Source organism: Lutra lutra, chromosome 8 (assembly GCF_902655055.1).
Source record: "Lutra lutra chromosome 8, mLutLut1.2, whole genome shotgun sequence".
In the NCBI taxonomy this organism is placed as follows: domain Eukaryota; kingdom Metazoa; phylum Chordata; class Mammalia; order Carnivora; family Mustelidae; genus Lutra; species Lutra lutra.
The window spans coordinates 42,958,341-42,980,001 of record NC_062285.1 but is presented as its reverse complement, the minus strand read 5'-3'; the positions used below and the strand labels follow the sequence as shown (position 1 = coordinate 42,980,001).

General features: G+C 44.9%; 1 protein-coding gene across 10 annotated transcripts; it reads right to left on the bottom strand.

Annotated features, from left to right (window-relative positions):
• Positions 1-1,169: 1,169 nt before the first annotated feature.
• PEX5 (peroxisomal biogenesis factor 5) lies at positions 1,170-18,430 on the bottom strand. 10 transcript variants are annotated; one of them, XM_047741961.1, is made up of 16 exons: positions 18,275-18,430; positions 17,477-17,642; positions 17,111-17,146; positions 16,712-16,844; positions 16,370-16,501; positions 10,833-10,938; positions 10,222-10,312; positions 9,714-9,824; positions 9,387-9,479; positions 8,931-9,026; positions 4,572-4,715; positions 4,298-4,368; positions 3,691-3,903; positions 3,183-3,348; positions 2,762-2,919; positions 1,170-2,587 (listed from the first exon to the last, which is right to left on the bottom strand). In XM_047741961.1, the coding sequence occupies exons 2-16, from the start codon at positions 17,621-17,623 to the stop codon at positions 2,386-2,388; spliced, it is 1,899 nt and encodes a 632-aa protein (XP_047597917.1). In that variant the 5' UTR covers positions 17,624-17,642; positions 18,275-18,430; the 3' UTR covers positions 1,170-2,385. The 10 variants fall into 10 exon arrangements, with proteins under 10 accessions (XP_047597917.1, XP_047597913.1, XP_047597914.1 ...); XM_047741957.1 differs by having other exon boundaries at positions 1,171-2,587; positions 8,931-9,050; XM_047741958.1 differs by having other exon boundaries at positions 1,171-2,587; positions 8,931-9,050; positions 17,477-17,639.
• Positions 18,431-21,661: the final 3,231 nt, after the last annotated feature.

The window sequence follows — 21,661 nt, the reverse complement described above, 5'->3', positions numbered from 1 at the left end:
TTCAATGCGTGCTTTTCTTGAGATAACCTATAGTTTGCCAACCTTTTCTTTCTCGTCATGTGTTTTATGTTAGCATTTATTGTCATTGGAAATAACTAAATATTTCACTATCTGGATAATTTACTGAACCAATTCTCTTTTGGACATTTTTTTTTAATTTTTTTTAAGATTTTTATTTATTTATTTGACAGACAGAGATCACAAGTAGGCAGAGAGGTAGGCAGAGGGAGAGAAAGGGAAGCAGGCTTCCCGCTGAGCAGAGAGCCCAATTCGGGGTTCAATCCCAGGACTCTGGGATCATGACCTGAGCTGAAGGCAGAGGCTTTAACCCACTGAGCCACCCAGGTGCCCCTAGACATTTTTTAATTCAATTCTAATATGGCCATGGACGTTTACTTCCAAATATAAATATTCTTTGTTTTAAAAATTTTCCCCACTGAGCTATGAATGGATGGATAGCACACAGATGGAGGAAGTTGCACAAATTCAGCATATATTTTGTAGGTACAACTATAGGATTTGCCGCTGGATTGGGTAGATGTAGACACCCAGTGGCTCAGTGGGCTAAGCATCTGACTCTTGATTTTGGCTCAGGTCATGATCTCAGGATTGTGAGATCGAGCCCCACATCAGGCCCCATGCTGAGCCCTAAGTCTGCTTGATTCTCTCTCCCTCTGTCCCTCCCTCTTGCTTGCATTCTCTCTTAAAAAAAAAAAAAATTTCCCCAGGATCAATACCCATCTTTATATGGCTCTTGATACAGTTTCTAATAAAACCAGGGAGAGCCAGATGAAAACCTTTAGAAAGCATAAGCATTGGCAAAACTACCATAATCCTCCCATGTAATTCAGAATGAAAACAATACCAATCACGACACCCCATATTTCCCTTTATAGTATTATCACAAGTATGAAAAATGCATGATTGTTAACCAGTGGTCTCTCTTGCTAAACTTTAAGTTCCATGAACACAGGGACCTTGTCCATGTTATTCACAATACCAGGCAAATATTAGGTGCTCAATATTATTGAACAGGTGGATGGGTAATCAATACACCAAGGAGAATTTGAGAGACAAAGAAAGAGGAAGAAAACTGTTAAATACCTGTCCTTCAAACACCAACCCACCTCCCACACCCACACCTGGCAGAACTCACACCCAGATCAGCTCCATTTATTCTTCATACAAATTTTATTCATACAATTTTATTTTTAAATCATTTACACATATTCATACAAAGAAAAATAAATTTCAGGATGGAACCTTGGGACCATGGTAGTTTAAAAAAAAAAATCTCTCTGATCTTAGCTACTGAAGAAAAGGCAAGAGGCTCAGCAGTCATTTCTGGGGGTTAGTGTATCTCCCCATGCAGGGGACAGTTGAGAAGAGTCCGAGCTGCTCCCTCTCTTCACCTTGTGGAGGTAATATGAGGGGAGGGGTTTTTCAATGCTTTCCCCTAGAAACATTTCAAGAAGTACAACAAAAGGCTTATGGTAACACTGAACTGCCTCTTTGCTTGGAATTTGGCAAGACTGTTATTTCTAAACCAACTTTCTAGAAGAGTTAGCTCAAGTCCTACTCGCAGGCCTTTCTGAGAGGAGGGCTGGCTGCACTCACCACCAGCTCTTCCTCCCACCAGCGCCCTTGATCTGACCCCATCTGGTCCCTCCTAGGCTCATTCCACAAATACGCCATCCTCCTACCCTACATACAAACACTCTCTGTACAACTGACCCCAGCAACTCCTATGGACCCCTCAATAATGATGCCAGCAGCACCGCATGCAGCACTGTACCCAGAGAACCTGAACTACAGCCAGGAGAGGTCCAGGAGCAAGAGAACTATGAGCAGCCCTATCAAACTCAGCTCTGCTGAGCAAAAGCAACATTTCAACCCAACAGGCCATCTCCTAACATCCTGTCCTAGGTGGAGTCATCTCAAAGGTGGACGGTAAAAGAACCTGCTGCACACACCTGACCAAGAAAGCTGCACTATTATCAGTTCCCAGTAAGTGGGGGAAAGGACAGACATTACAAATGTGGTAGACCCTATCAGAAATGGCAGCTGATGACAACAGTTACCCTAGATCTTTGGGTCCTACCCAAAAAGCAGCACCAAGAAAGGGCATGATGAGCAGAGAGATCTGGAGCTCAATGTACATCCCCTGAATTACCAAGGGACTCAGAGATAACACAGCTCATTTCCCACAGTGATGTAGGAAGAACATGGACTACCCCCCACCCACTACGTTGAGGCAGCTCCTGAGGGGCCACACCGCTTGTGGTCATCAGCCCACCCCCTTAGTAGGCCCACTTGGGGAGAGGGAGTCACATCCAGAGCAGGGACCCCTCCAAGCAGACACTCACAGGGCAGCCCATCCCACTGTCACTGGGGCAGGCCAAACATAGCTAGGAGGGTGGGCAGATCCCGGGCATCGGCTGCCCCATAGGCATCGCTCTGGCCTAACATGGACAATGCCAAACGCAGGGTGCTCCAGATATTCTCCGACATGGCACCCCCTTCACCCCGAGGGCCCCGGCTTTTCCTCTGCATGTTCAGGGCCTCCAAAAAGTGTTCCACAGCCTCCCTGGGAAAGAAGAAGGAGAGCTGGTGAGCAGAACATTACTGGAAGGAGGCAGATCAGCTGGCATGGGGAGAAAGCTGGGGCTGTTTAGTCAAACAGAGGATTAGAGAATGAGGAGCTAGGGCCAAAGGCAGGGAGAAAGAGTTCATTCACTAATTACTCCACAGATGCTCTCACCGGTGAGCTCCGAGGTTGATGCAGCTGATGCCCAAGTTATAGCGGGACCGTATATAGCCAGGCTGTAGCTCGAGGGCCCGACGGTACGCAGCTACCGCTTCCTCACTCTGGTTTCCATTGGCCAGGGTGGCCCCTAGCTTATTCCACAGCAAATAGTCCTGGAATAGAGATGGGGAAGGAGTAGTGACAACAGCTAGGCTCAGATCCAACTCTGCCCATCCTCCCCAGGTCACCATTCTGTTTAGCTAATACATGTTACTCTCCCTTCCTTTCTTCTCAAATGTTTCCAGCCTTCTCTGCCCAATTCTCCCAAGGCAATCAGTATATGGAACGGAAGCTCCTGTGACTTCGAAGGTCCCAACAAATGATCCTTCAATAAGATGCAATCATGTGCTATTTCCATTCCTCCCCTGAGGCTCACATTGGGACGAACACTGAGGGCAGCCGTGAAGCAGTCCACCGCCTTGTCATACTCCCCACTCAGGTTGAAAAGGACTCCTAAGCCACACTGCACATCCGGGTCAATGGATGTAGGGTCCAGGCGCACAGCAGCCAAGAAGAGCTCTTTCACTTCAAGAAAGAGGGAGCTAGATAAATAGGAAAGAAAAAGAAAAAAAAATGCAAAGTAGGTGGATGGATGTGTCTATATTCTTACCCTTCCAAAATAATTCCTTAATTCGTCACTCATATCCCCAAGATTCATCAATCTATCAGTCATCCGCCTACTCTCAAATTTCATTTTAGAAACAGGTTTTTCTGTTTCATCCCAGCACTGCACCATAGAATGCAGACCCCCTTCAAGTGCATCCCAGGCTTCCCATCCCACTCTGAGGTCCTTGAGTATCAATCCAGCCAGGCTTCCAAAGCCAAGGCCCTCCTTCTACTGGGGCTCAGGTTACCATTTGTCATCCCAGGAATCCTTCACTCACTCGGACAACAGAGACCCGAGGATGCGCTTGCTGGGGCCCTGTCCTGACCCCCCAGCCCCTTCTTCACCACGCACGACCAGATGGGCATAGGCCGGTGTGTAGCGCAGCCAGTCTCGCAGGGTTTCACAGGCCTGTCGCTGCAGGGACTCGTTGGTGAAGCTCACGGCCAGCGCCATCAGTGCTGTCCGGTTATCGGGCTTTAGCTCCAGACACCTGTTCAGACAGAGTGGGCAGAGCTGGTATCCGCAGTGATGCTGGAATATAGTCCTAGAATGCAGAGTCACAATGGCCTCACCTGACAACTCCCTCAGATTAAAGACACAGAGGACTCCTCTACAGGGGTGTTAGTGAAAAAAATTACAGATACAAGAAGGAGAAGGTTTTAGCAGCCAAGGAACCAGTGAGGGTCCTACACACAAATTAAAGCTGATGAAGGAATGGAACAAGATATCTCCAATTCACTCCAAACCTTAAGAGTCTCACCACAAGAAAACACTCTTGCTAGTGACCAAAAAAAAAAGACAAGGATCTGGGTCTGGAATCCTATCATTCCAAAGGCTATTTACAGAGCCCAGGAACCAACTCACCCCACCGTTCATGTACTCACTTCCGCAACGCACTGATGGCTAAGAGTTCCTGTTCATTCTCTGCCTGGGTGGTACCCAGATACTGCCAAGCCTAGAGAGAAGGTGTCAGATTCTATCACTGCATTCACCTTTCCAACCTCTCTTCCTCTGGCTCCCCCTACTCACCCTCTCACTCCTACTACCCCATCCCAGGCCATCACCCAGGCCCTAATCCATCTGCACTACTCTGTGGGGTTTCCCTCAAAACTGACGGAAACGGGCTCTCATATGAAGTCAGAGTAATGCGTCACTCACTTCCATGTGCTTAGGATCCTGCTGCACAGCTGCCTCAAAAAGCAGCACAGCGTTTGGCAGGTCCCCCTCCTGAAGTCGCCGGAGCCCCTCCTCAAAAGGTTGGGGGTGATCACGCAGGGGATTCTCCTCCTCAAACTGGTACCCCTAAAGGGAAAGGAAGCAAGTGAAAACCTCAGAAAGAGTCATCACAGTCAAAGCACCGGGATGGCAGATGACAACCGGGACAGAGGTGGAGAAGTTAAAGGCCTCCAAAAAGGTATATGAATTAAATACGGGCAAATTTTCCATATTAGAAAGGAGATCATCTACAACCGCAGTAAATCCATTCAGTATCATGCTCATGCTGCTATCTCCTGAAAAGCTAATAGTCTACAAACTCTGACCCACACTGGGAATAAGCCAATTTTAGGAAGTCCTTATAGGCCTGTATTTCCACATCCTTGATTCTCACCACTGGACAGAACACATTTCTTACAGGAACTGCTTAAGATAAGCAGATCTTATGAGATCTTACCTTAAGAGATAAGCTCTCCTTAGCTATTCAAAGGGAAGGGCACTTCCTATTTTCCTGCAACAGCATGAAAATGAATAATGGAAATGCAATTTGGAATGAGAGGCTGTACCACTCAGATCCCACGCAGATGCCACTCTTACCCAGCTCACAGAAACACTGTGAGCATGACTGGATAACATGTGTTCAAGCACTCTAAAAATTTTAGTTGTTCACTAATTTCACTCTTAGAAGCTACTAATATTAATCTCTATCTGATAGTAAATGAAAGCTAGATGAACCAAAATCCTGATGGCAGAAAATGCTTCAGAAAAACAACATTTTCTCACTGAGGATTTCTCATTTGAGGAAAGAATTATGATGCTACGTGCAAAGCTCTGTCTACTGGTATTTCATGTCAGGCAAAGAGTAGTAATAATAAGATAAAATGGGAGTCATTAGTAAGCCCCATGACTTGGGACAAGCAGATAAAATGTTCTTTGTGGGGAGTTCTTTTGAGGAGTTACCAACACAAACACCACACCAGAATGAAAAGAAGATGCAAACTACCAGGCAGAGCCCTTCTAAATGCAGCTAAGGACACATCAGAATGAAACCATACATAATACAGACAAGAGCGAGGCCCCTTTTCACTATTACCATGAAACTGCTAAAAAAACTGGCAACACTTAAACCTTATCAGCCAAGTTCTAAACCATGATAAGCGATCAAACATAAAGATTTGTGATGAACCGAAATTACATAATTATGATTGAAGTCTAAAAAACAAGACATATTATAGGAGATGGATTAAAAATAAACATATTTAAAGTCTATTCATGTTGAGAATAGGTAATGTGCCTGGGAAATCTCTGTACAATATGAAAACTTAGAAGGTAGAAAATGACCCTAGACCAGGAATCAGCAAGTCTTTTCTGTAAAATGCCACATAATAAGTAAATAAATATTTTGTTGCAACTACTCAACTCCACCTTTGGAGAGAGAAAGGAGCCACAGATAGGTAAGCAAATAAGTATGACGGTGTTCCAATAAAACCTTATTTATAGACAGCAAAACTTGAATTTTGTATAATTTGCACACGTCACAAAATAGTACTTTTCAATTTTTTTCAACCATTTAAAGCCACTATCAGCTCACAGGCCAGGCAAAAACAGGTGACAGGCCAGACTTACTGCAGGCCATAGTTTGCTAACCCCTACTCCAGTTTACCACATTCAACCTCAATTCCTATCTATCATCAATCCACGCCTTAAGCCACCCTGTAGGAAACAGAGATCACCATCATCTATAACACAATTTCATAATGAAATTAATTCCTGCCTCTCAGAGCTATTGAGAGCATCAAATAAGAATATTCACCCAAGTCATATTATCAAAAAGCATAAAATAGGGTGCCTGGGTGGCTCAGTGGGTTAAGACTCTGCCTTCAGCTCAGGTCACGATCCCAGGGCCCTGGGATCAAGTCCCGCATCCAGCTCTCTGCTCAGCAGAGAGCCTGCTTCCCCACCCCTCTCTCTGCCTGCCTCTCTGCCTACTTGTGATCTCTCTGTGTGTGTCAAATAAATAAATAAAATCTTCAAAAAAAAAAAAAAAAGGCAGGGGCACCTGGGTGGCTCAGAGGGTTAAAGCCTCTGCCTTCGGCTCAGGTCATGATCCCAGAGTCCTGGGATCAAGCCCCCCATCGGGCTCTTTCCTTGGTGGGGAGCCTGCTTCCTCCTCTCTCTCTGCCTGCCTCTCTGCCTACTTGTGAACTCTCTCTGTCCAATAAATAAATAAAATCTTTTAAAAAAAAAAAGGCATAAAATACTATTCATAAAATAGGCATTATCCTGAAAAGACAATGTAACACATCAAGGCCATCAGACTACAACTACAGGGTTCCCTAAGTGCTCCCTCGTCTGTGCTGTCTAGCCTCCTTGCCATTTTATCAACTGCTGATCAGAGAGGAATTGTTCATAATTAGAATACGTGCACAATTGGAACAAGAATATGCTGGAGGAAGCTTCAACAGCCCGCCAAAGAATGCAGCATGAGCTTATGATTACTGCTGCAACGTAAAATGTCTAACCTGAGCTAGTCATTAGGTCTGATCCATTGTCTGGTCTACTCTGAAATCTCAAAGGATCACACAGCTTCTCCTCTTCTACTAAGAGTCTGTCCCATTGCAGAAACTTCTCTTTATGCTAAAAGAATACACTATCTGCTTGAGGTACACATGTTAAGTTGTCTTGAAAATTTAAGGACCATCCAGTAAAAAATAGTATTTTTCAGAGACCCGTGAATTTATAGAACAATCAGGGTCAGAGTCACATTTAAAAGCAAAAAAAGCACTACTGACATATAATTCAGTAATAGTTAGAATAAAGCCAGATAAAATCCGAATCGTTCATTATTAGTAACAAAGTAGAGCACATTTCTGTGGAACATTAATGCAAATATTTCTAGTCCTACATCTGCACTATCTCAAGGTACCAATGATATCAAATAGGGTTCAAAAATCTAAAAACATAAGTTCTGAATTTAAAACTTTATTAAAAAAAATTATATTCCACCTAGCATGTCATTAACATGAGAGTAAAAAATGCTATTCATACAAAATCAGTGCTATATCTATATTTATCAAAGCACAGAAATTTTCACCTAGAATTTATAATTTGCCATTTGTAAGCTAAGAGAACCTATGCAACTTACCAAATTGCTAATACAAATTAATAAATGTATTATCTCCAGGTATTACCAGGTATTATACCAGGCATTACCTTGAGTTCTTCCTCCTCAGAATTCTATAGGAGAAACTCATTATGGCAAAACACAAAGCAGGTTCCAAGAAGTAAGCTGTTTTCTACCAACAGGACAGCTCATAAAAAATCAGACTGCAATAGTACACAAAACCCTATTTTTCCCAGTACTAAGTTTTTCATTGGCTTTCAAATGCTAACCTTTTTAAAGTTATCTTGAACTTCACTCTTCTTTACCTTTGCACACACAGCTCCCTGACGTCAAGATCTACCTCCAGCATCCAGCTCCACATCTCAGGCCCTGGTTTTAGCATCAGAATCCCTTCCCAACCAGATCTGAGCTGGGAAGAGGCATCGCTACTCACCTCCTCAGTTCCTGTTTTGCTTCTCTCAAAACCCAATAATTCTCTCCCTTCCCTCTCATGCTTCAACTTAGCAGTTCAATTATTAACCACATCCCTAAATATCCTACAACCTCAAAGTACATTTTTTTCTACATAATACCTCTGAAATAGCATATGCTTCTAAGTCTAAGACTATGCTATGTACGAAACTAGATTATCTTTGAGCAACGACTGGCTGGGAAATTTTCCTAACATTTTATTTAATATAATTCTTTGCAAACACCCTAAATTGGTACACATGGTCAGTGCTTAGAGAAAAAGATCCATTTTTTATAATAATTTTTAATTTTAAAATAAATTTGTGAGTTAAAAAAAATAAATAGATACTAAGATGTAGCAACAGAGACATAGTCTACCAATTACTACTCTCTACCAAAGGAATTACACCGATCTCCCAATCAACCTCCAAAGCAGAGCTCCTTCATCTGTGTTCTGAATGCATCACATGCAAATCTCTGTCACAGGTATTACATCACCGTCTTATCATGATTTGACAAGGACAGTCTATTATTATTAATCTGTATGTTCTAAGAATAAAGCATACCTTCAATTTCTAAAGAGGAGTGGGACAAGGGAATGATTCAGATTTCCTTTCACAGAAAGGGGCTCAAGGAAGTAATTACTTGCAAGGAAGTACCCTTCATTCAGGATGAGAGGAGAAACAACATAACAAAGAAACCCTGTGATCTGAGAACAGAATTCCTACCTTATCGTAGGAAGCAGACGTGAGGTCATCATAGTCAGAAAGCCAGGGGTGAGCCTCAGCATCCCGTTTCGCCATCTCCTCCAACTCTGCCTGCAACTTGTCCCAGAAATCGACATCAGACTGTAAGGAAGGGAAGGCAGGTAGAAAAAGGAGATCCATCATGACCACCCCACTCCACCCTCAGCGCCTCTAGGATGGCTTCCCTACAACAGTAAATCCTAAATGTCAAAGCGTCCAAACACCTCTGGATCCTACCCCCAGATTCCGATCCTGCAGTGGAAGGTGATGGCCTGGGACTGGCATTTATGACAGTCACCCACCCTAGCCCCGGTAGTTCTGACACAGAGCGTCCAGGACCACTACAGCATACAACATTCATCATCGGTGATGCTCACACGCCACTGTCCAATGGAGTGTGTTCCCTTAGGCGTCTGGTCCTGTGCTACCTGCTCTCACCTCTATAGCTGACTTGGCTCGTTCAAACTCCATATCAAGGGCAGCTGTGTTTACTGGTCTTGTGAACTGGTCAACCCAGGCCTCTGATGTACCCTGTGACAAAGAAGGATGGTCATACCACCACCAACTTTCTACCCACTGAACACCAGCAACCTGGACACTTCTGAGGACATTCTCAGACTCTTTCCCACCCGCTCAGGACCTGGACGCTAACAAGACACGTTGGCAGTAAAATCGCTTTCCCGTCTGGAACCCCTGAACACTGAACCCGAGGCCTGGGGCACCAGCCGGCTCTGAAAGTGGGACTGGGAAGTGACAATGTCCTACCTGCTGCTGTATAAACTCTGCTGCCCACTGTTCTGCCTGAGCTCGGCCCGACCCTGCACCGGACTCCAGGGACACCTGCCCCTCGCCAATCTGCCGCACGAATTTCAGGAACTGGGGCACAGAGACACACAGAGGCCACTTGGGAGAGGACTTCCAGGTGTGCACTCTCAACCATGCCCAAGAGACACCTGCACTTCCCCCTCCCCCTGACCATCTCTAGCTGCAGACAAGACTTGCTAAAGACCCTGAAAAACGTCGAGAGCAAAAAGAAAGGGATTTCTGGCCTTAAATATTTGAGAAGACACAGAAAAGCAAAAGGGTTAGTATGCAAGGAAATGAGAGAAAGGATGTTGGAAGGAAGAAGAAGGATTCTAAGTCTCTGTTCACCAGACAGAAGGAATGGACTTTGAATCTTATTTCCTTCTCTTTAAACTGGGGTTAGAGAAGCTAGACTCTTGACTTCCAAGACCAGCTCTGCTGGGCAAAGCAGCAGTGAGATGTGGCTCACCTCAGAGTTAGCCAATTTCGGGTCATCCACCTTGGCCACAAAGTCATTGGCTGTGTGCTGCAGGTCCTCCTCGGGATGATATTCATCATACCTAGAACAGGTAAGGACAAACCAGTTCCACGCACTAGTCTGACACCACCTTCCCCACACTACTGCCTACTCCCAGCCCATGCCAATCACAGTTCCTGGGTCCCAAGGCGGGGGTGGGGGGTGGGGGGTGGTCCTACTCTCTCATTAAGGACCTACAAATTCCAAGTTACATTAAAAAAGGACACCTGGCCAGAAGTGGCAAAGCACTAGCTACATTCTTTTATCCTTCCCTTTCCCAAATACCCATTTATAGAGAGAAAGAATACAGCAGTAGCCTCTAAAGTAAAGAGGGAACAGGGTGCATAAGCTAAAGTTATGAAATTCTGGTTAAGACGGATTCTTGACTCAACTGGATGTGAGACAAACTTCTAGGGTAATAATACAAGTGGGAACCTTAACACAGAAAATGAGGGGACTGCAAGTCAGTTTGAGAATGTGGATGGAGGAGATGAGGGAGGCTGGGAAAACCATTTAGTACTCCTTTCACAGGGATCCATCCAGAAAGAAGTAGCTAGACTCACCAGCGATCTGTGGCAGCTGTTCCCTCCGGCTCTCCCAGCCACAGCTTCTCCTCTGACTGTTCCAGATACTCCTCGGCCCAGCGGGCAGGGGAAACAGACAAAGGATCTGCAAGGAACAGACATGGAGAAATCAAACAGGGCTCAGGGAGGGATCAGGGAAAGGGAGAGTACGACACATACTCAAATGACCCTCTTACCCAAGCCAAAGCAGATGAGATCCTACTGAATAACTCAGAGATTCCTGGTCAAAAGACAACACTACTGAATTCTCAATACACAACCTACTTCCAAGGGGCCTGGGGTAGAAGTTTATGGAGCTGGAAACAAGAGAACAAATGAGGAGACTCAGGAAAAGAAGACAGACCAAACCTTTTTGCTTGAAGTGTCAGAGACTTCAATAAGAAATAGCGGGTGCTGAGGGCCTCCACCTTCCTCAAAGGTACTGCGGCCAGCTGGTAAGGAGCTACGGGAGAACAGAAGAGCCCCTGCTCCTTAACCAAAGCTATGCTGCGTTCCAATCAATAGAGTTCACCCTCTCCCAAGAAAACAAGCCTCATGTTTCATCTTAATACAACTACCTAGAGACTCTGAGAAGCAGAATGCAGGGCTAGAATTTAAAGATACATTATTGGTCCACTCTTCCCATTGGATGTCTGTTCCATTTTTTTAGCTGAGATGGAACATGCAAGCATGAAAGTACATACAGTGCACCAAACGTAAGCGTGCTGCCTGATGAACTCCGACATGAGTGACTCGGATCACCGCCACCCAGATCAAGACGCAGGCAGGAGGTTTACTGCTCTCTCACTGGCTCCCGCAGACCGCCCCTCCCCCAGGAAAAAACACTAGTCTGACTTTTGATTCATTCTGAGGGCTATGTTTTAAGTGTAATTCCGGAAACTGTCTCAGAAGCTCTAGTGACAAAGGGCGCCACTACAACATCATAATAAACACACCAAGGTCACAGATCAAACGAGGGCGCTAAACTCTTTCTCAACCTCCAGGACTTTGTCCTGAACTATTCCAGGGCCAGAAAAAAAAACCCAAACTAAAACAAAACGAAAGCATTAAGACATGGTTCAAAGGTGCCCTAAAGAACAAGTAAACACACAGAAGTCAGGAGCCTCGGTATCCTTTCCTTCTGCTCCGCATCCATACCTTTCCACATCAACACTGAAGTGCTCGTCCTATTTTTGTCCCCAATTTAAAGATTTGCCATTGCTTTTAACACTGAGAAGGCAGATTCATCCCCTCAGTATTAAATATGTTAACAGAACAGTCTATTCTATTTACCAAGACTTTGCCTGAACAATTTCAACAAAGTAAACCCAACATCTGAGAAAGTAATGTCAAAATCTGAAAAAAAAGCGGGGGGGACCCAGACTCTCAAAATACACTTAATTATAAATAATAAATATTACTAATATAACAAAAGATGTGGTTGATGATTTTTTTTTTTTTATCAACCTCTTAACTTCAAGGACTTTCAACATTTTTATCCAGATTCCCTCACCATTCTCTTTCCTTTGCCCCAACTAGACTGTTGGCTCAAGAGCGGAGACTTAGTAAGGAGATACCTTAACACTTAAGTAGATACTACAACGACTCCTGGTCCCTTTGTCCCATTCTGTTGAAAACTAGCCACTCCTCCTCCTTACTCTCCAGTCACTCCTTTCTCTCAACTAGGGGATTTTGCGAACCCTACTCTGGCCACAAGTACTCCTCAAATTAAAGAGAATACTGTTTCTGTGAAATGCTCCTTTCAAGGACAAGAGGCAATGGAAAAAATACAAACCACCTGGACTTTAAAAGGGACATGAGGCAGATTAGAAAAAAATCCCAGAGGTGAGAAAAGTCATCTTCAAACAGCCATCATCTGGTATTTTACCATATTAGCCACAAGCCTCAGAATTTCCTGGCACTGGAAACCTGCTCCAAAAGAGGAGTCAAAATGAAATGACCAAAAGAATTCTATTTGGCTTTCACACTATTATTCAATAAATTCTTACAGAAAATGAGATCCTCTTGGATACCTGAGATTGAAACAATTAAGACCTACGTCCAGGAAGGGACTATCCCAGGTCACATAAATTAGTAGAGTTAGAACCAACAACCTAGATACCAAATATCCAACTCAGAATGTTGTCTTAGTTGTCTTAGTTGTCTTAGTTTCTCATTGTGTGTTCCTTGGCACATCCAGCCCAAGCTCCAAAGTCAAAAACTCCAAACTTCCCACCCTTATCTGTAAAGGTTTCTGAGTTTACTAAAGAGCCCAATCAATGGTAAAGAATGTAGGTTCCAGATCAGCCTACTGGACACTCAAATCCCAACACCACCACTTATTCACTGTGCAAGGTACTTAACCCTTAAGTTTCCCTTTCCTTATCTATAAAATAGAGATAATAATAGCTACTACATAGGAATTGTTGTAAAGACCAAGTGAGCTAATGCACACATCAAGCTCAGAGTAACAAATGTTAGTTATTATTATCATTACTGTCTGCTCACAGCTAACCCATACCGAAAGTAGAAAACATCACAGTGAGATTGTTACTCCTTTTCATCCACAGTCTCTTCGGCTGCCGTTGGGGGAGACGGATTGACACTCACCACCTGCTACTGCTGTCTACAGCCCTTCCTAGGAAAGTTCGGGTTTCTCTCTCATGATTACCGCAGGAACCTCACACACCATGTTAGCTGAGGCTGTCTAATTTCAAAATCCCTTAAAGACGTATTTCATCCCTATAGTCACAATATGGAGCATTATTTGGCCCAGGAGATTTAAGGGCATGGGTGGGGGCTGGATTGCATCAAGAAATATGGCAGACTCAAAAATGAGCTTCACGTGGTTAATTCTGTAACTCGATTGTGGTGGCAGTTACACAAATCTGCACACATGATCAAATGGCACAAAACCATAAACACACACAAAGGCCTATAAAACTGGTGTGATTTAATAAACTCTATGGATTGTACCAATGGCAACTGTCTGACTTTGATACTGTATATAACTAACAGTTATGCAAAATATTACCACTGGGGAAAACAGAGTGAAAGATACACAGAACTCTCCTCTACATTTTTTTGGCAACTTCCAGTGAAATTATAATTATTTCCAAATAAAACACTAATACAAGGGAAAAAATGAACTGTCAAGGCTCCTTTTAAACTTGAGTCTAGAATCTTAACAGGGATCTGAAGATAAAAAGGATTTAAATATAACCTCCTTACATCTTGAAGTCTACTTATCCATAAAGCAATTGGTAAGCTATATCATCAATATAATATCAGCCACAAACGTTACGATAATAAAAAATGAATTACCAGAAAATTAATTTCCTTTAGCTTTCTCCCAGATCTCAATTCATTTGCTCAATAAATACTGAAGGTCCAGTACCTACAAAGCAATATACTGCTGCAACTGGCATTTTTATGAAGACAGACCACCAAAAGCTCAATTTCCCTTTCCAGCTCTCCATCTTCTTGTCTCCATGAAGCAGGCACAGTCCCAAAAGAATGTGTAAAACAGAAGAAATCTCCCAAAGAGGACTTAACAAGTTAAGAGAGGTCCAACTCATTTTTCTAAAGTTGTTTTTCACCTACAGGTTAAGGAAGCTTTCACTGATTGCAAGCAATTTTGATCATTATAACAAAAATCTCATCAATTTCAATGCTCATAGTAGCACTGACTTTTTTTTTCTGAGTTACCAAAATGACAGATGCCCACACATTACAAAAGAAGTCCCTCTACGATAAAGAGGTCGCATTTAAGTCTAAGGTTTGTATGAAAAACTGAGTTTGTTTGGTGGAAGGTGTTTGTTACAACTCAGATTTTCACTTGAGGCAGTTCCCTGAAGAGGAGTCTCAATGATAGAGTAATGGTTTTAAGTATGGAGCGCAGAGAATGTTCCTCAGTGACTCTGAACCAAGTAGTTAACCTTTACGAATCTCAGCTTCCTTATCTATAAAATGGGGAAGGAATACCTACCAGCTAAGTGTAACCATGACGACCAAATGAAGATTATCAAGTGCAAAGTACCACTAATGAAACCAAGAATATCTATCATTCTACCTTAAACTTCCCACTTAAGGGTGGGAAAGGGAGTCACTATAAAAGAGATCAATAGCTTTTACTAAAGATGAGCTTTAGTTGTTAGATGTGGCATTTTCTTCCTAGAGAGAGAAAGCCCTATTTTTAGAGAATAAAAACGATGGTGGGAAAAAACAAAGAGCTGCCATTAATGATCTCAAGAATGTTCAAGAACTATGACGATGAGTGCCCTGAGAGTCTAGAATCTTCGTAACTTTTTCCATTTGTATGTCTTGTTATTCTTAATTTCTTAACTTGGAAAAAAGCTAGCAAGTGCTTCTCTTTGAAAGCAATGAGGAAGAGGAAAGCTGAAGAGAGAGAGTGCCTTTTCCCCATGCCCCTAATCAGACAGGCTTGGGGAAGAAGAATCAATTCCAAAGGATAGGATGAGCATGGACACTCTCAAAGACAGAGAACGGAAACGAGGCTGGGAATCTGGAGAGCTCCAGGTGCAGGTCTGGCAGTAGAGCACCGTGGTTCAGCCAACCGGATCTGGAATCATTCAAACCCAGAGTCAAAGCCCAACTCCATCACTTACAAAACTGTATCACCTTGGGCAAATCACTTAATCTCAAAGCCTGTTTTCTTATCTATATGCTGAGAATAGAAACAGTAGCTACCTCAAGAATTCTCATAGGGATTAAACAGATAATACACTGCAAGCACTTAATACAAAACCTAGAAGACGGTAAATACACACTGGTGATTATTATGAGTATTTATTATTATCATCAGGATATGGTCTTTGCCCTCTAAGACCTCATACTTCAAGCCCTTGAACACAATTCCATTTTCTAAGGCTCCAACTCTGTTCAAGAGGACTTTTTATTTTTTAAGATTTTATGTATTTGTCAGAGAGAGAGTGCACACACACAAGCAGGGGGAGCAGCAGGCAGAGGGAGAAGCAGGCTCTTTGCTGGCAAGGAGCCATGCGGGACTTGATCCTGGGACCCTGGGATCATGACCTGAGCCTAAGGCATATGCTTAACCAACTGAGCCACCCAGGCGTCCCTGTTCAAGATGATTTAATGCCAGAATCCCACTGGCTATGCCTAGCACTTCTTCCTGGGCCACACTGCCATCCATCCAATCTGTGGATCCACACCACCAAACTATAGTAATAATGTCCCAGATAACAAAGAAGTACCTAACTCCACATGTTCTCTCTCCTCGTCCTCTCTCCCATTCTCTTTATATAGAGGCAAATAAAGAGATACATAGATATAATTTCCAAAATCTCTTACCCAGTTCAAACCCAATCCCTTCTTTCATGTAAGTTTCAATAACTCCCTACTACCACCTAAGGGGAAATCAGGTTCAGTGCCCTAGAGAAATGAGTCAAGAGTCCGAAAAGTCATAGAAGCTGAAATCGCTCTATACCCTAAGAACTGGGGGCACAGAATCAAACTTTGTCCCATATGAGCCACTTACCCACAATAAGCCTCACCTGTAACTTCAGAGATGAATTCTTGGGACCAGTCTGTCTCATTATAATCCTGAGTTACATCCACAGCATCTCCAGCTGCAAGAAACTCCTGGGCCCAGTTCTCAGACAAGGCCAAGTCTGCCACACCAGGAGCTTAAAAGAAAGAGAGAAAATTAAGAAAAAAAAAGAAATGCATATCATTCTATCATGCCTCAGGAACCCTGAGGGACATGAAAGCACTTTCCCTTTTATCTTCTTCTGCATCTCAGTTCCCTAATGCCAGCGGCATGCAAATATGGAATCCCCTTGGTCCCATCTGCACAGAAAATGATGATGTGCCCTCCCACCAGACTCTGGACCCACCTCTCTGGGGTGCCTGGCGGAAGTTTGACTGTTCAATCTCCTGCATCTCTGCCAGGAGGTCATCCATCTTGAAGGTCTGAGGGGCACGGGACACAAGTGGTGCATTCTGGTCCTGGAGAAATTCAGCCACCAGCTGCCAGGAGAAAGATGATAACATGAACTCAGCAAGAGATAGGGCCCCATGAATGGGAGACAGTTACATCAAATACAAGGAAAGGGAAACACAGAAACTACAGATGTCAAAATACTCAGTACACTTTTAATACCAAGCAGGAGAAGAAATAAGGCAAATCTCTTTTAGTCAGGAAGCTCCAAAAAATGAAATATAAATGAGCCATGTTTAAAGTAAAAACACAATGGGCAAAAGAAAAATGGAGCAGAAGAGACTGGTATGTTTACCTCATCTTCAGAGGCTACTCCCAAAGGCTTAGAGACCTAAGACAGAAAAAAAAGGGAAGCAATATGATACAGTAATGAAGTCCACATACCCAACTCAGTTAACAGGAGTTAAGATTCCAGCTCTAGCATTTAGAGTGACCTTGGGCAAGTCACAAAACTTCTCTGAGCCCCAGTTTCTTCATCTACAAAATGACTGCCTTCATCTGTATAAGGATGTACAATGCTTAGTACAGTGTTAAGTAAACACTCATTAAGTGATAACTACTATTATCTGCAACACAACAGAGAAAGCAGTTATCCCAACGTGTTCATTTGGCCCCTCTATCCCAGGTCACCCTTTGAGTTTTCTACCTCAAGTACACTCACCGCCTCTGTGGCCGGGGCTCCTGGGGGCCAAGGGCCAGGCCTCAACCCTTCCTGCCGAAGGGCCTTGTCCTGGGTGAAGTGCCCAGCCAGCTTCATGAGTGGGTTGGCACCCCCGCATTCGGCCTCCACCAGCTCCCGCATTGCCATGGTGACCGCCAGCCCACTGCTGGGCAGAGAAGGTTTGGAACTGAGGTCCGGCTGCCAGATTCCTCAACCCACACTCAGCCCATGTCTGGGCGGAGGCGGGAGAACGTCCGTCCCAGGTTGTTAGCCGCTCGCCACCCTCCACCCCTGTGCCCTTTGCTATGGCCCCCACCTCTGCCAGGAATCCGAGAGGGGGCCGGTGCCCTCCTGCGGCCCCCCTCAAAGGCCACCGCTTTCAGCCTCGGCCTCTCCAGCGGCCTCCACGACTGCGGTCCCAGGCAGCGACACCGGCCGGCGGTCGCCCCCCACAGAGCGGCCGGAACCCCAGGGGTCGAAGGGGGACAATTCCGCAATTGGGCTGTACCCGGGGATTGGACGGGCAATGAAGAGGGAGAACGCCGCCAGAGCGTAAGCCCGGTCCCCCAAACCTCTCGTGTCCGGCGAGCTCCGCGGGGACCCATTCCTTCCCCCTAAGTCACCTGAGCCCCTCCCCCCATTCGGTGGGTGCCGGCCCACCCCTCCAGCGCTCTGGACCACCCATTACCCCCGCCCCAGTCGCAACTCCAGCTCCGCCCCCGGGACCCGCGAGAAACAGGCCCGGACGGGGGAAGACCGGGAACACGTCCCCGCGCCCCCTCGGGGCCCTGCGCTCACCTTCGCGCGCCGCGCCGCGCCGCACGACCCGCCTGGGCACCTGGTGCTGGCTAAAGGGGGTGGGGAGGGGAGGGGGCAGGAAGCAAGGGGCGGGGCTCGAGCTTAAAGGGGCCCGTGGAGGCCGCGCAGCCGTCACTGCCCTGCGTTAAGCTGTTTGTAGGGGCGGGGCCTTAAGGCTGCGACGCAGCGTGACGGAGGGAGCCGTGAATCTTAAAGGGGAAGAACGCCTTAAAGGGGAAGTCTTGAAGCGACGACGCTGAGAGCATTCAAAAGGATCCTTGGCACTAGGACAGGTTTGATGGGAAGCTCAAAGAAGAATGGAGCTAGGAGGGGCTTCCTGAGCTTTGAGGGAGAGCTAAGGGAACGTAATCCTGGTTTCAGCCCACTCTGAGTTCCCTGGTGGCACATTGTGACCCATGGGGATTCCCTGCCCTTTCTGGCCTCAGTTTCCCCTTCTAAAAAGGGGCTGGCTAGTCTTCCTAAGCCCCAAAGCAGGTAGGAGAAAGGCCCTCACACGGGAATTGCAAGGGTCAAATCCGAGGCGTTCTTCAGCGCTCTCCTTAAGGTTGTCCACTTCCAAATTGCCCCTAGTGGGACATCGTCACAGTCTCCTTGGAGACAGAGGCCTGCCCCCAATCCCTCTGCCACTGCGTAGTGGGGAAAATAGCACTAGATGATGACAAATTCCGGAGACTAAAATAAGGTCCAACGCATCCACAGTTCTCAAACTGGTAACATACAGGGAAGGTGCACAGTGAATCACTCCTTTCCCCTCGTTCCTCCTTCACCCATGGTCAAGGTCACCATGGTGGCCCTATTCTCCAGACTGGGAAAGCCAGACATGATCCAAGAAATGATTTTTAATCACGGGATAAGCCTCAGGCCCCACCATCTGCCACAGCATTGGCTCTGATGTCAAACTTCAAGGTCACCAGGAAAGAAACCCTTATATCTCACCTAGCTCCTTATATCTCACCTCCCAAGACCAAGGGAGTCCTGGTGCCACAAAGAAGGGCAGAAGGGGCTTGGGGCTGCTGATCATTGAGCAAGGACAGGTTAGTACCGGAGGGAAAAGAAGCACCATCCCATCCCAGGGTGCAGGAGAGGAAACAGGTAGACAGCAGGTGGCGCCCTGGGCCACACTTGTTTCCTGGTTGTCCCGCAGATTTCAAAGGTTCAGGCCCCCTGGGACCAGAGGGGCTTGGCTCTGTAAACTCCTCCCTGGGAAAATAAAGAAGCTGCTCTGACACCTCAGGGGAACAGAATGGCAGGGCAAACCTGGAGATTGTGCAGAATTTCTCCTTTTCCTTACCTTTTCACCATCCTTCAGAACCCCCACCCCACTCCGCCCCTTTTCCCTGGAGAACACAAATCCCAGCCCTGGCATGTTCACACTTCTCAGGCTGCCACTGTAAAGAAAATAACTAGTACCAAGTAAACTAAACCATGCTGAGGAGGAAGGGACACTCTGTAGCATGTAAAGGATCCCTGCAGAGGGGAATATTTAACTGAAAGCACATGATATAGAATTTTAGAAAATCAGGGCAACCAGAAATGACTTCCCGGTACCACTCAAACCATACCACACACATAGGCACCTGCTCTGCTAGGAGTTGAGTAACTGATTATCAATAATTCATTAGGTGCTCACCTCCTAGGAGATGATAATAATGATAATAACTGGTGTTTATTTGATGCTTACTAAAACCCAGGCATTGCACTGAATACTTTATGGGCTGTGGTGCTTTTAATCTTCATAATTCCCCTATAAAATAGGTATTTCCGACCCCACTTTGCAGATGACACCCAAAATCACACAGCTAGGAAGTCAAAATTCAATCCAGACATAACTCCAAATACCTACCTATTATGAAACACTGCCTCCCAGTCTTAAGGAAGCCCTATTTATAAGTCCCAAAGAGCTTTGTCTCCCAGGCCATATCATTCTGCGCAGAACCTGGCTTACAAGTCCAACAGGGACTCAAGGCTAAGAAAGGACTAATAAACCTAGTTGGGTGTTTAACATTCAATTTATTGAAGTTCTAGATTTAAAATACTAAGTTCAACTTCAAATTTTTATTCTATTCATAAAAGTAATGTTTTTTTAAGATTTTATCCATTTATTTGACAGAGAGAGAGAGACCACAAGCAAGCAGAGAGGCAGGCATGGGGGTGGGGGGGAAGCAGACTCCCTGCTGAGCAGAGAGCCAGACCTGGGGCTCAATCCCAAGACCCTGAGATCATGACCTGAGCCGAAGGCAGAGACTCAACCCACGGAGTCACCCAGGCACCCCCTAATAAGTTTTATAAAATGAAAATTTCATTTCATACTTTAATTCTACTTATTCCTTTCTTTAAAGATTTTATTTATTTATTTGAGAGAGAGGGAGCATAAGAGAAGAGAGGAGCAGGGGGAGAGGGAGAAGCAGACTCCCCGCTGAGCAGGGAGCCAGACATGGGGCTCCATCCAAGGACTCTGAGATCATGACCTGAGCAGAAGGCAGATGCTTAACCAACTGAGCCACCCAGGTGCCCCAAATTCTTCTTATTGTTTTAACTAATGATTGATTAACTCAAGTTTAATGGGTTAAAGTTCTCCAATTTTTAGATATAGACTATATTTACTGTGTGCCAGGCATTGTTCTAAGCATTTTTCAATTATCAATTTATTTCATCCTCACAAAAACTCCATAAATATTTTATTTATTTATTTGTCAGAGAGAGAGAGAGAGAGAGAGAGCGTGCGCACAAGCATGGGGAGAGGCAGGAAGAGCAGGCAGAGGGAGAAGCAGGCTCCCTACTGAGCAAGGAGCCTGATGGGGGACTTGATCCCAGGATCCTGGGACCATGACCTGAGCTGAAAGCAGACTCTTAACCAACTGAGCCATCCAGGTGTCCCTCAAAATAACTTCATAATAGCAACTATAATTCTACCCATTTTGCAGAAGAGAAAATCAAGGCACAGAGAGGTTAAATGATTGGCCCAACCTCATACTAATAAGTAGCTAGGGTGTGTTTGGAACCTACACCAGGATCACCCAGCTTTATCTGTAAAGAGCCAAACAGTAAATACTGTCACAACCACTCAGCTCTGCTCTTGTAGCATAAAGCAGCCAAAGATAATATACAAACGAACAAGCATGGTCATATTCTGATAACATTTTTTATGGACACTGAAATTTGAATTTTATATAATTTTCACACATCACAAAAGTATTCTTTTGATCTTTTTTAACCATTTAAAAATGTCAAAACTATCCTTAGCTGGCAGACTGTATAGAAACAGGCAACAGGCCATAGTTTAATGACCCTTGACCTACATAATCTGGTTCCAGGGGCCATGCTCTTAAACATGACACTAGACTTCCCCTTTTTAAAAATAAAAAT

Coding starts and splice junctions, on each gene's coding strand:
- PEX5 (XM_047741957.1), bottom strand. CDS start 17,623: ATGGCAATGCGGGAGCTGGTGGAGGCCGAATGCGGGGGTGCCAACCCA. Junction 9,051..9,386: donor GAGCCAAGTCAGCTATAGAG/GTGAGAGCAGGT, acceptor CCTTCCTTACAG/TCTGATGTCGATTTCTGGGA. Junction 3,904..4,297: donor GCCATCAGTGCGTTGCGGAA/GTGAGTACATGA, acceptor CTGTCTGAACAG/GTGTCTGGAGCTAAAGCCCG.